We start from the raw sequence: 12898 nt of genomic DNA, 5'->3' as shown, positions 1-12898 counted from the left end.
TGATTACAGCTCAGTTCTAGTACATGAAGGTCTGGAAAATAATTTTTTTTCAACAACAGAATTTCTGTTGAATAGAATCAAGCCATTTTTTCCTCGAAAACTAATGAATTAGTGACGCTCTGTTGTACTCAATACCAGTGAGGTTCTCAGTTTCATGGGTTTCGCGGCAATATTTTATTTATTGCAATAAAAAGTGTTGCTTCACAGTCTTTTTTTTTTTTTTTTTTTTCGGAATGCATAAAGGCTAGCCCAACTTTACGGCAGGTGGGTTATCGTAAGCAGTAGCGCACCCAGGATCTCTGCCAGGGGGAGGGGTTGACAGTTTGCCAATACCATCTAAACAGCACTAATTTCAATTTCTTCGCGGGAAATTGTCAAGAAATGCGCTTTTTGCGAGTGTACAGGCGACTGCGCGTCTTGTATCTTAGTTGCAGTACTCAAATGCGCAAGGAAATAAAAGGGGCTAAACAAAAGGGGGGGGGGGGGGTTAGGTCGGCCTCGCGGGGGCGTTCTAGCGGGCTGCTAGAAGCTTTTAAAAAAATGATATGCGTGTACGAACGGCGTCGGTAAGGAGAGACAAAGATGGCGGCCGTTAACAACTTGTTGCCATCCGCAAACTTGTTTTCGTTTGCGGTGCGGTCTGTCAGCTTTCCAAATGTCGCGCGGCCGCTGCGAATAGATCTGCGTCGATTCGGCACCAAACCGTAAATTTAGTTGCCGACGCCCGATGAAGCAGTGCCGATTAGGCCTTAACGAAATTTCGCCGCTGGCCGATGTAACGGGACGCAAGCCGTCGCGGAATGCTTGCCACTCATCGTGTGATCGGTCCCGAGGTTACGCGTGAAGTTCGTCGCCGCGCAACCAACATGATCTGCGTGTCTTCTCACTTCACGAAATACGCGCTGCTTATTGGCCCTTTTCACGGAGCAGTTTGTTCTAGAGAAACGAGATGGCGCTTTCGGCGGCGCGCCGTTGGTTGCCTCGGCGACCTCGCATGAATACGAAACCATTACCGCTTCTACTTTGCTTCTGTGCGATCAGTTGTCGGAAATGCAACTGAGTTTTTGCTAACGCACAGTGCTCCAATCATGCTGGATTGAATCATGCTGGATTGAATCATGTGGATTGAAGATGTGTGCAGTAAGTATAGTTCGGTGCAAAAATATATAGTGACTGGCATAATAAGCAATGTAACGAATATGCATGACCAAGTTCGCGGACCGCTGCTGCAACTGTCCGTACGTGTTTCGGGCACTTCGAAATGTACGGCTTTCCTCGAGATACAGAAGTTTGCTCATCCGCCAGCATTGTATCGCCAACCTTCAAAGAAAGGGCTGCAGCCCCGGTATGTCGGCAAGAGTGAGGCAAGAGGATACACCGATTACGGATACACGAATGTACACGGAGAGGATACACGAATGTAAGCTGAATGCTTAGTGACGGTCCACATTAAGAGTAATAGTAGCGATAATACGTCTTTGCTACAAGATATTACAATGTACAGAACAGCTACGTTTCAAGCCAATTGTGCGCAGCAAGAACAAATCTAATGGAACTGAGCACACCCGTGAGTGGTTAGGCAGAAAATAATCAGATAGTGACCGCACCCAGCAACTTTCCTGAGTCAGAAACATGACAAGCCGCTGCTTCAATATATTTGTCAAATAAAGAACGAAGAGCAAAACACGCTAGATCAATATATTTGTCAAATAAAGAACGAAGAGCAAAACACGCTAGATTCAATTCATGTATGGAAAGTTTGGATTGCTTTGAATACATATTTAGCCCCGCTTTTAATGCTCGCGCCGTGTGGACATATAGCTTAATGAGCTCCGAAAGCGCTTTTGCATGTTCCCTGAAGCTGTGGCGAAAGCTTCGTGCCGTCCACCCAGTCATCGTTTACGATATCTCCCGAAATAGGGGTTTGCTAAGTCGCACCGACGTCGTACACATCCATTGTAAACACGGAGGCAGTTGAGGCTAGCAATGGACGCGTCACCACGTGATCAAACATGGCAGCGCCCACGGGATCGCCGGAAAAGGGTCAATATGTTGACGTGACCTCTGTCCGCGTTGCGTTATCATTTCAATCGGACCTGTCGACCCGCGGATGAACCTAAATTGCACCGACAGAGGTGGCCCCGGCCGACGGGGTGCCGTTCTGCGAATTGCGGCGTTCGGGCGCTGTGTGTATGCGATCCCCGCACCGCGAGCCGACGTCGAAGAGTGCGAAGTGAGCGCTTCGCGAAGCACGAAGGGCTCTGCGGCGCACGCGACACTGCGCCGGTCTCTACACCGAATATATCGCATATTCAAGAAAGTGAATAGTAGATATTCGATTCGCGAATCGAATTCGAACGTTCACTCTTCTATTCGATTTGCTGATATTCAATATTCGCAAATGCTTGATTTGTTTTTTTTTTCTAGGGCCACAAGATAAAAGTAAGGTGCCGTGATGAGCAAAACAAAAGCTAATGTACTGAGAAATTGGAGTTATGCTCATGAAAGTGAAAATTTCCAACCACCCGAGTGTAGCACAACGCTACAAAGGAAACCTATACGGGTTTTTAAGAAAGAAAACTTTGCAGTTGAGGAAGAATTCGTCCTGGTCCGTAATTATGGTGTTTTTTTTTTTTTTTTTTTTTTTTTTTGCTGCTGGATGAAAAGATTTACTGTGTGGCCTAAGTGCTTTTACATCCATGCAAGTTGCAAGCTTCCTCTTTGTGCTCTAACTATGAGACAAAAGAATGATTCATTCTATTCCCACTCTACTCAGGATAAAGGACCAATTCTCTACTTAATTTCTCCTCTCAGTGGCGCCACTCTAATCCCATTTTGGGTGTCTCAAAAAGTGGAGTGTTGTTTTATTTCACACATTGTTGTGAACATAAATTTGCAATAGGCACAGAGAATCTAGTGATGCTCAGTTATAAGTGGCACAGCTAATTCTTTTTCATGTGAATTGAATTGAAGCAGTTCTTTGCTTGGGCAAGTGACAGTGAGCTCGGCTCCATAAATGACCGTTTGGGCTCCTGTTTGTTGTCTAAAGAGAATGTGTACAGTATCGGTACATGTGGGGTGCGCATTGTGTGCCTGTGCTCGTCGCAGAATACGTTCCCCCAGGGGTGCGTATTCCTGCGACAATCACCTCTGCGATAATATCGTATTCGCGTGACGTAGTGCTCAACCACCCAATCAGCGCGCGCTTGACGGCCGGGGCGATACTATCGCCGAAAGTGATCGTCGCTGATTGGCTCCAGCACCGAGGCGATTGAGCATGGCGTTGAAGGTGCGTCGACTGCGCTTCGTCGTTGTTGCAGTCAAACGCACTCTGGGTCTCTGGAGGCCCTCTAAGGGCGATCCGCGCATGTGCCGTTGATCGGCACAGCATGATAACGGCGGCGGTGGCGGCGGCGTTTTTGCGCTTCGAGCGCCTGTATAACACAACAAAAAGAGTGCTGGGTTTTTGGGATAAAAAAAAAAATCGTAGGATGGTTACGAGTGTGGAACGCGAGTGTTTTAAGCGTTCGCTGTGATACGAGAGCAAAGAGTATTTTGCCGACATGTTAAGTTTTGACGGCTTTATTTATTTTAACGTAATGATGACAGCCTTTTGATCGCTAAACTGAGTTATATGTTGAATGTCTTGGATTCAATGTTTGTTTTGCAAGACGAGGTCGATGCACGTTCCTCAAGGTGTGGTGACAGATGGTACCTGGGGGTACGAAGGACCTGCTTCCGCCATGACATTTCAATGTAAAGGATGTTCAGGTTTTAACTGCTACGCTCGATGCTCGAGTGCTCGCCGGCTTTCTAAGACTGGAGCAGCCGGGTGGTGCAGCAGCGCGCCAAGCGCGCCCCGCCGCAGTCGCTCCCGCCAAAAGATAAACGCGATGTGATGTTATCGGTACTGTTGTGATCGGCCGTTTACCCCGCGAAACCAGCCGCTCACGGAGAATGCGACAATGCTGAACGAGCCGACGCCCTCGTGAGAGCCATTTCCAACTGCGATGATTAATGGCAAACAGTTGGATACCGCCAGGAAGGGTTTGGGCAGTATTGCAAGGGGGACATTCCTTCACGTGACCTCAGCCGAAACTGCCACGTCCGCGTCAGAGACGGGGTCATTGTGCTTCCCTCTTTCCCTGTTCGTGCACAGTGACGTGCGTGTGTTTGGGCCAAGCTCTCCTCGAAGATGAAGGGCTACCAACCTCCGGATTGGCGGGGCATGATGTCATCCATCTGCTGATGCCGGATCGGGGGAAGGCGACAGGACCAGGACGACGGAGGAGTTAAAAAGAGGAGGCGAACGTTTGGGGAAAAGACGATTGGCAACTGGAACTGGAACGTGATCATTCTGCCTTCAGTATCCGTCATCATTCTTGCGCAAAATGCAAATGTAAACGTGTGCGTTTAAAACGCCCTGGATGTCAGGCCCAACCCCACGTTCTCTCACTCCTCCACGGTCAATGAACATCTCGCATCTTCGGACCCCCGGTCGCAACAGTGCGCAGCATCTTGTTGCGTTGCCAATGTCTGCACAGAGGACGGCGCCGACAACGGCGTTAAGCTGAGGAATGAGCTAAGAAAAGCTAACGGCTTTAAACATCAAAACACTGAACCCTATGATACAACGTAGCTGACTGTTTGGTTATGGCTGTTTCTCTGCCACGCTATTGCGCTCGCGGCGAAGTACCCTTTACAGGCAAAAAAACTGGGACAGGAGCCGACACTAAACATAAAAAGTTCTTGCGCTGTATTAATAAATAACTCTTCTGCAATACCAGAAGGGTCACTGTTACCGGAGAGGAGGTTTGATGAGCCAGAAAAAAACGCCCGATACTTTCAGCGCGGGAAAAAAAAAACGCGAAAAACGAAAGATAAGTGCCTACGCTGCTTTGATGTTCCCAGACCAGCTTGCCGTGACGTGACAGATTTTAACAACGTCTGCTCGGGCCTAGGTGGTCGTTCTTTGATAAATGAGCACTGCATTGCATTCTAGAAGAGCCGAAGGCTGGACTTAGCATGTTTAGAGAACTTTTCCTGAGCCACACCGCTCCAAATTCTAGAAGAGAGAAAAAAAAAAAAAATGGTGGCTTGCGTGGCTGTGTTGTAGGCATATATCACAAAAGGAATCACCAAGCCCCAATTAGAATGGTCGGAGGCTATGTACATGGAGAGCATATCACCGAGCGTTCGGTTAAAGCGCTCCGTCAAGCCATTAGTCTGCGGATGATAACTTGTAGTGGTGAGATGAATGATATTGCATTCACTGAGAAGCTCTTGGACGACTTTAGAAAGAAACACACGCCCTCGGTCGCTAAGCAGCTCGCGTGGCGCGTCATGGCGAAGAACGAAGCTGCGCAAGATGAACAAGGCAACATCACGAGCTGAAGCTGTTGGAAGAGCGGCGGTTTCGGCATATCGAGTGAGATGTTCGACGGCCACAATAATCCACCGATTGCCCGCAGGGGTGGAAGCAAGGGGCTCGTACAGGTTTATGCCGATTCTATCAAATGGGCGAGCGGGACACGGCAAAGGTTGTAATGGGTCCGGCGTGTGACAAGTTGTTTTACGGCGTTGACACTCAATGCAGGAACGAATGTACTTGCGGACGTCTGTGTACATTCCACGCCAGTAGAATCGTTGGCGAAGTCTATCATACGTTTTCAAAACGCCAGCATGCGCGTTTTGTGGGTCTGCGTGAAAGTGCGTGCACAGATCAGAGCGCAAATGGCGAGGTATAACAAGAAGCCACTTTCGACCATCGGGCTGGTAGTTGTGGCGGTACAACATGGCGTCCAGTAGCGCATAATGAAGTACTTGGCGACGAAAGGCACGAGAGAGCCATTGAGAGAGGATGAAGTCCAACAGACTTGGCTCAAGAGCGTCGGTCGCTGTCTCGCGCTCTCCGGGCTGCTGGACTTCGTCATACTCTCTCAATGGCTGCGGACTCTCTTCCCCACTGCACTATATCAATTTCAACTGATAAACTGGTTATTATCTTTAATGCCCTTTAAGCGAGGCCTTTCAATCAGCGTTCTCTTTCATAACTCTGGATTTGTTCGGCGTGAAAGGATGGAGAAAATGCCTAAAAGTGAAAGAAAATGCCTAAGTGAAAATGCCTAAATTGGTGTCTGCTCCTCCTACATTTTCATGAAGCCACGAGGGGTACTCTCGCAATGTGCAGCCATGAAGGTAGTGACGGAACTGTGCGACCTCAGCAGAAAATGTTGAGTTAAGATCAGCTGATATATATATATATATATATATATATATATATATCAGCTGATCTTAACTCAACATTTCTGATCTTAACTTAGCTGATCTTAACTTAACTCAACATTTATATATATATATATATATATATATATATATCGGTATGCAGCTGCGGGCTCTATTACGGGCTCGTCTACAACCACGGTATATATGTATATATATCAGTGTATGCAGCTTTTCTAAAACGCAATGATCTACTTAAGTTGTCGATAACATGTTGCACACTTGTCTGGAACATTTTGCTGCCGGATATCTCGTGTCCTTCCTCCGCTTGCGTAAACTCTGTTCAAGCACCTTCGGTGCGCTTAGACCACACCGTGGTTTAGACTCACGTGCGTTCAGGCGGTGAGGCGTTGGACACTGTGGCCTCGGTATCAACGAGAATATTTCACTGCGCAGTTACCCACTGTTGCGCAAGTCTTGCTGTGCAGCACAGACGAACGACGAGATGGTCACTGCTCTTTGAAACCTCAAGTGCCCCTCGGTCAGCTGAAAAAGCGTGGGCGATCGCCCGAATTCATGCAGACAAAACAGCATATCCAGTTGTCACATGCTCTCAGTCTCGCTTTATTGTTCATTTCATTAACTATCACTGCCGCCCGGCTTATGGTTATGTACAAACATACAAAAAACAATGTACATGGTATATACACAGAAATTCGTAACTTTGTACACACAGGAAGCATTGCTCGCAGAAACGCAAAAATTCCGTTCGTGGTATACAAGAATACAAAGCTCGCCAAGCGCAGTCGCAAGGCGCGGCCTCCAAAAACGCTCGGGAATTAACGGCCACAGCGGATCTCCTTTTTTTTTACAAAAATCGGAGAAGCGCTACTGAGGGTGCAGTGGAATTAATGAATTGCGGATGAAGTCCGGCGCATGGGCGTCTGAGACACTCGTACTGAACGCCGCAGTCAGCATGGTGCTACGGTTTCACTCAACGTATCAGAAAATTTGTTCCAGTCCAAGCTTTCAAAAAAAAAAAAAAAAATACTGTGCTCCTGAAATGCTCTGCACTTAAAACGCAGTCGAAAACAGCCGTGATGCAAGCTAGTTGTGGCCAGCAGTCATAATCATGTTCATCAAAGCGCAAGTTGGCGACTCTGGTTACACAAGTTAAGGGGACCCTGGAGTTGGTTTTTAAGGTTGCTATTGGAAGTAGATATTTGTAGAATATGACAGGGACCGTCTTTGCCAATTTCATTTTCAACAGCACGACGTCCATGATCGTCTTGATAGACGTTCTGGAGAAATGGCTCCGAATCCCCAGCAATCCCAATCCTCCACCCACCCACCTTTCTTTCTTTCTTTAAAAGAATTTACCGTCCTATTCAGTTAAGTTATCACTCACCATCAATGGTTAACATTCTCCTTAAGCCGAAGGAACGTCGCAAATACTTCAATGGCAATCTTGAGAAAACGTTTATCTGGATCCCCTTAACACAATCACAATAACTGCAGCGTGTTGACGACTAACTGCTCTGAGAGCACCGATAGAGCCCTGGGATCTACCACAACCACCGGTGTATATATGTGAAGGAACACATTTACGGCATCGCAAAGAAAAGCATGTAGCGAAATAGCGATCGCTTCGCAATTACTATTCGTGAGAGCTGCTGCTTCCGCGGACGGCTCGAGTGAAATCGAAACAGTGTCACTGAATGCTTGTGCATGGTTTTTGTGCTATGAGAAGTGGAACGCTACTTTCAATCTTTGGTACGATATGAACTTTTATCAGTCGCGCTAATGTTATACGTATCGCACTCGAAGTTTCTACGACAAAATGTTGTTTGACACGCGACATGTGTGCTCGGCCATGATCACTTGTGATACCCTTAATGTTAATTGGTAACTATAGCTTGTATAAAACCCTGAACGTACGCTGCGTCTAATGTTTATAAGCACATTAGTACGCGATGTGAGTAATTTGGTTTTGTTTAGCGGTAGCGAACCACGAAACAGTGCAAACTCATCTCAAGTTTAATCGCGCACGTCTTGCCACAGTTGTGTGAAGAAGGGCCGCTTCAGTGTAAAACATGCGCGCAGATGACACAGACGCCCCAGGCTGTTTAATGAAGCTATTAACTGCAGTCTCGCAGGCCAGGGCCATTTCGCTTCTGTAAATCAAGTGACCGCTTCTTTTGGGTGTGTTTTATTATATTATTCTTTTTTAAAGGCCGACGCGTTTTGCAGGATTGTCCACGTTTTAAGACTTCTTGCGTCGGATGGTTCAAAGCACAAGTGCTGCATTTATTCGATTCTAAGTAGCCACGATTTTTGGCGGGCAACAATGGCCAGAGAATTGAGGCGCAGTAATAACCAGGAAATTACGGCAGTTTCTTGCCTTATATTCGCTTCGTAGCATTTAGCGTGTTAATAAATATGCTTCTTCTCAAGTACGGGGGCCGGTACTGCGTGAACCCCAACACGAACAGGGCGACACACGCGACAACAGCATACGACAACCGGCGATATTATTCGAAAGAACGAAAGAAGCGGCAGGAGGCATCAAATAGCAACCACTTTCTGTAGTGTCATTCTTATACGTGTACCTAATGTTGCACATTTCCATCCGCCACGTCATCGTGAATGGGAACCGCCCATCCCGTCTTTCTTAACGTGCATTCTTCGCTTTCTAATCTTCACGTACGCTTTTGCCGAATAACTCGATGCGTTTTGCGGTTGTTTCCCGTGTTACAAAAGATGCAAATGATAACGTCACTGAAATCCAGCGGCGCTGGCGTCGGTTTCAAATGTGGCCATAACCACTGCTTTACTTGCTCAAATGACCTTCTGGTCGAAAGCATTGCGCTAGGGCCGAAAGCTTTACGACAAACTCAAAGTTTTGTCTAAAAAACATGGATACTTTAATGGAAGTTTCCGAAATATTTCCGCCCAAGGTTAACGCTATGGATAGTGAAAAAAGAAAGAAAGTGGATTCTCAGCGCATGCGTCTACTTCTTTTACCTGCATTGACCCAAGGCCGGAGCGCCACCACTTATATACCAAATATATAGTCTCTCTGCAAATTTCTTGCACGCGACGTCATGTACGGGATGTGTTGACATCATTCACAACTTCCACACACTCTTCGCCCTGCCAGTGGTCCACCAACATGGCAGACGCGATTACGTCAACACAAGCCTCGAGTACTCGTTGCCATCGCTCGAACGAAGTTGCCGTTTGCTATTGTCAAACGTGTGTCCTGCTCCTGCCGTCTTGGTCGCTTAGGACTGCACGCAGCAACTGCTCGTCGCAACGCATATACACAACTTAAGAGCACCTACACACCGAGCACTGCTTCTGGATGCGGCCCTTTTGGCGTTGTCTTTTTTTCGTATCAGCAAACAAAGCGGCTTGGCGACGCAAATACTCGAGAGGAACGCAGGCCCAAGAGCAACATTGGTGTTCCAGAGAGGCGAAGCAGCGTGACACTTAGCGCACAGAACCACGTCGTCGAGTGTCCGCAGAACCAGGGAGTTGGCTGCGTTAGGCCTATAGAGGCTATGCCTCTACATTGGCGGCCCCTGCCGCAGCGACCACCTTGACCCTCTTCCTCCTCTCCGGTTCTTCTTGGGCCACTGCTACATGGAGGGAAGGGTGGGACAAAGGCGATGATCGGTCAACACGGTAGTCGCGATCGACAGACTGCAATGTTGTCGCTAAGGTCCCTCCTACACCACACTGCCTGTCAGGAACCTCTCTTGCAAGAAGCTCTTTACCCTCGTCCCGAGCCATCGTGGTTCGTTCTCGACCCCCAAAGGCGACTGTCGGTCGCTGATACTATAATAGGAATAAATACAAGTATAAACCTCTGTGAGCCATGGTCGTGAACTGTTCACTAGCTTTTCTGACAGTGTCATCCCGAATAATCCTCCGAGACACTACAAAAAATTATTGTAGACTGTACTAATCTCTCACGGGATAACTTAATTTCTTGTAGACAATTGCTTTCGGACAAATGAAGTCCACAAAATGTGTGAACGAAGGAATTAACAAGAAGTATATTTCCTTTTATCTATTTGTGGTCCATTATAGAGGGAGGATCAAGGCGAAAACACTGTGAAATCAAGCGAGTTTTGGAGACACGTATGGCGTTTCGCATGCGTCACAACTTGCGACGAAAAGAGCTACGCTGGCTAACTATAAATATCTGGCTACTTAGTTACAAACCCGATGTGCGACTAAAACGAGCACGCGTGTTCAGTACGGCCAGTGTGGGCAAATTATTGAGAAAGTGAGAAATTCAGAGGCGATGCACAACCATTTAAGAGAGGGGAAGAATATTGTGAGCACACGAAGTAATTTGTTGAGCGGAGAAATTATTCCCCGTATACCTTTGTAGCGTGGAATTTTCGGGGGAGTGGTTTACCATTGGAAGTGTTACCATACGTGTACACTTAAGGTTCTAATGGCTAAGACATTAAACAGTCGCTTCTGCTCTGTGGTAGAGGAGTTGCAGCTATTGTACGGGCATGCTTAAACACTTAACGAGTGGAACTGCACGGTACTAACGTAATGCGACGTCACTAAGTGTGTAAGAAAGCATGCTCCGATATCGTCACATCTTACTATTTCGACCATCTGTATTCTGTCTATATCGCAACAGATGTGTGAAACGTGCTAGTTGGTAGACGAGAAAACAGAGGGAGAAAAAAAAAATTAACTAAAGAAGCACGTTACCTGTCCTCTGTGTTATTCGTCATCTGAAATTATTTTTGCTTTGTGCTTTTGTTCTCGCATCATGACGCTCGGTGTTTATCGCCATTTAAAGTCGTTGTTAATAACGAATAGAGTTAATCTGATATCTGTCGGGCCACTCGGGGCTTCACTTGCGTTGATTTCGCAGAGCATAAAAACACATGCTTCTAAACTGATGGAGCACACCGAACGCGCAGGTAAACATCGCACACAAGAATGAACATGCTGTCCTGTCCATGCTGCTTATAACAAAAAAGGCTCTATAGAAGGTGCGCATAAAGGCGCGTAATGGGAACTGGAAGCGTCTACGCGCACTTGGATCCTTATTGTGCATGTAGGACTGCCTCTAAACTACGCAATAACATGATCACTTAGGCGGATTATGTACACGTGTAAGGTCTAGAAATATAATTTTGATCATAAAAAGCTGCGGTTACGCCCTATACGTATACAGGCCGATTATGTGAAGTGTGCCTCGATGAATTTAGGACACTTTCCTCCCTAAAGAGCTTTGAAGCGCTTGCTAAATCTGTCGAACACATACTGATAGGCAAGGCACCACATGGGAGACGTCTTCCTGGATTTTTTTTTTTTTTTATGAGCAGAATTACACAAGCGCGAATGACTTCCTTGTCTCTTCTTTCTCTACACTGATGACTTTGGTAGAACACAGTGCTATGCAGTTGTCATCACAACAACTTGGTTCCTTGCTTGCTCCTTATTCCATGGCGCGCTTACTCTCCACTGGGCATCGGCCAGGAAGCTGGGGTTAAGGGCAGGATGACATAAAAAGTGAGGCAGGATAAGGTGCAAATTCTGCAAATAATATGGAAATAGACTAATTTTATAGAGACCGACGTATAATTTTTTTGAACAAAACTTGTGATTCACATACAGACGGCAAATTTGGCGATATCAAAATCATTTCGAATACGATCGGCAATTTCATCACGACTAAACCTCACCGCTTTGCCGTTTTCTCTTGCTTCTTTTTTATGGCGTTTTCATGCTATCCGTAACATCTAATATATCTTCTTCGATGTTTATTCCTCATCCCCCATATGCTTGTGTCGTATGAATTGACCGAATAAAAATGCAATGTTTCCAACATCACAAAGCGTTCCAGAAATGTGCCAGAGCGAAGGTGACTGCTGCGTGTTAATTACACGCGTTACGTACTGCTTAAAACACGCGCGCCATGTACCTTGGAGTGCATAAAGGAGTTTGAGGGATCCGTGTTCTACAGAGAGAGAGAGAGAGAGAGTGAAAGAAAAGGAAGTCATCTTGTTGCTTAGAGCTGTAAAATCCAGGTGCATTCCCCCCACTAATAAAGGATGTTAACGGAACTCTACAGAACTGATAAGTACAAGAAAGGGGGGTTACAGCATAGACGCTGCTTCATGCACCTTTCTACCCATGTGCGTGTGGCAGGCGTTCTTGCGGAATTGTGCAGAATTTGTGAGGAAAGCAGTGCAGATCTAGCGCGGCGAGCAGGCGAAGGTGCTATCGGCTGGCGCGAAGCAAAGTTCGTGCGTTTGCAACGTAAACGTGCTAAAGTGTGGTGAAAGGACCCGAACGTCGTCACGCGTTTTCGTGAATACGCCGTATGACGTACACACGGACACGCGCAGTTTGTCGCTATGAAACTTATCGGCTCATTATATGTCTTGTATAAAAAAAAAACATTTGCGGAAAAAATGTTGGGCGTCACTTTCTCTTCATGTGACAAGACCATCTATACCTAAACTATAAATTTCTCGTGCAGCATGTTTATCTTCTCTTCCGTATCCATGCAGCATTCTAGCAAACTATGTCAATCATGACAGCTGCAGGTACAGCGTTTGGCGAAGATATGAGTTCGGTTTTCGAAACGTTCGCAGCAGATTGAGGCGTTCGCTTCGCGCGTGTTCTCCCATGT

At 46.6% G+C, this 12898-nt stretch overlaps 1 protein-coding gene across 2 annotated transcripts in view; it reads right to left on the bottom strand.

Annotated features, from left to right (window-relative positions):
* Window positions 1-6819: 6819 nt before the first annotated feature.
* Window positions 6820-12898, bottom strand: part of LOC119460940 (blood vessel epicardial substance) — a 51392-nt gene continuing 45313 nt past the window's right edge. For both annotated transcript variants that reach the window (XM_037722082.2, XM_037722083.2), the window contains one exon: window positions 6820-9863. In XM_037722082.2, coding sequence (XP_037578010.1) covers window positions 9784-9863 — 80 coding nt within the window. In that variant the 3' untranslated portion in view covers window positions 6820-9783. The remainder of the gene's footprint in view (window positions 9864-12898) is intronic.

Source organism: Dermacentor silvarum, chromosome 8 (assembly GCF_013339745.2).
Source record: "Dermacentor silvarum isolate Dsil-2018 chromosome 8, BIME_Dsil_1.4, whole genome shotgun sequence".
Taxonomy (NCBI): domain Eukaryota; kingdom Metazoa; phylum Arthropoda; class Arachnida; order Ixodida; family Ixodidae; genus Dermacentor; species Dermacentor silvarum.
Note: the sequence above shows the minus strand (reverse complement) of the source record. Positions and strands in the feature narration are given on the sequence as shown.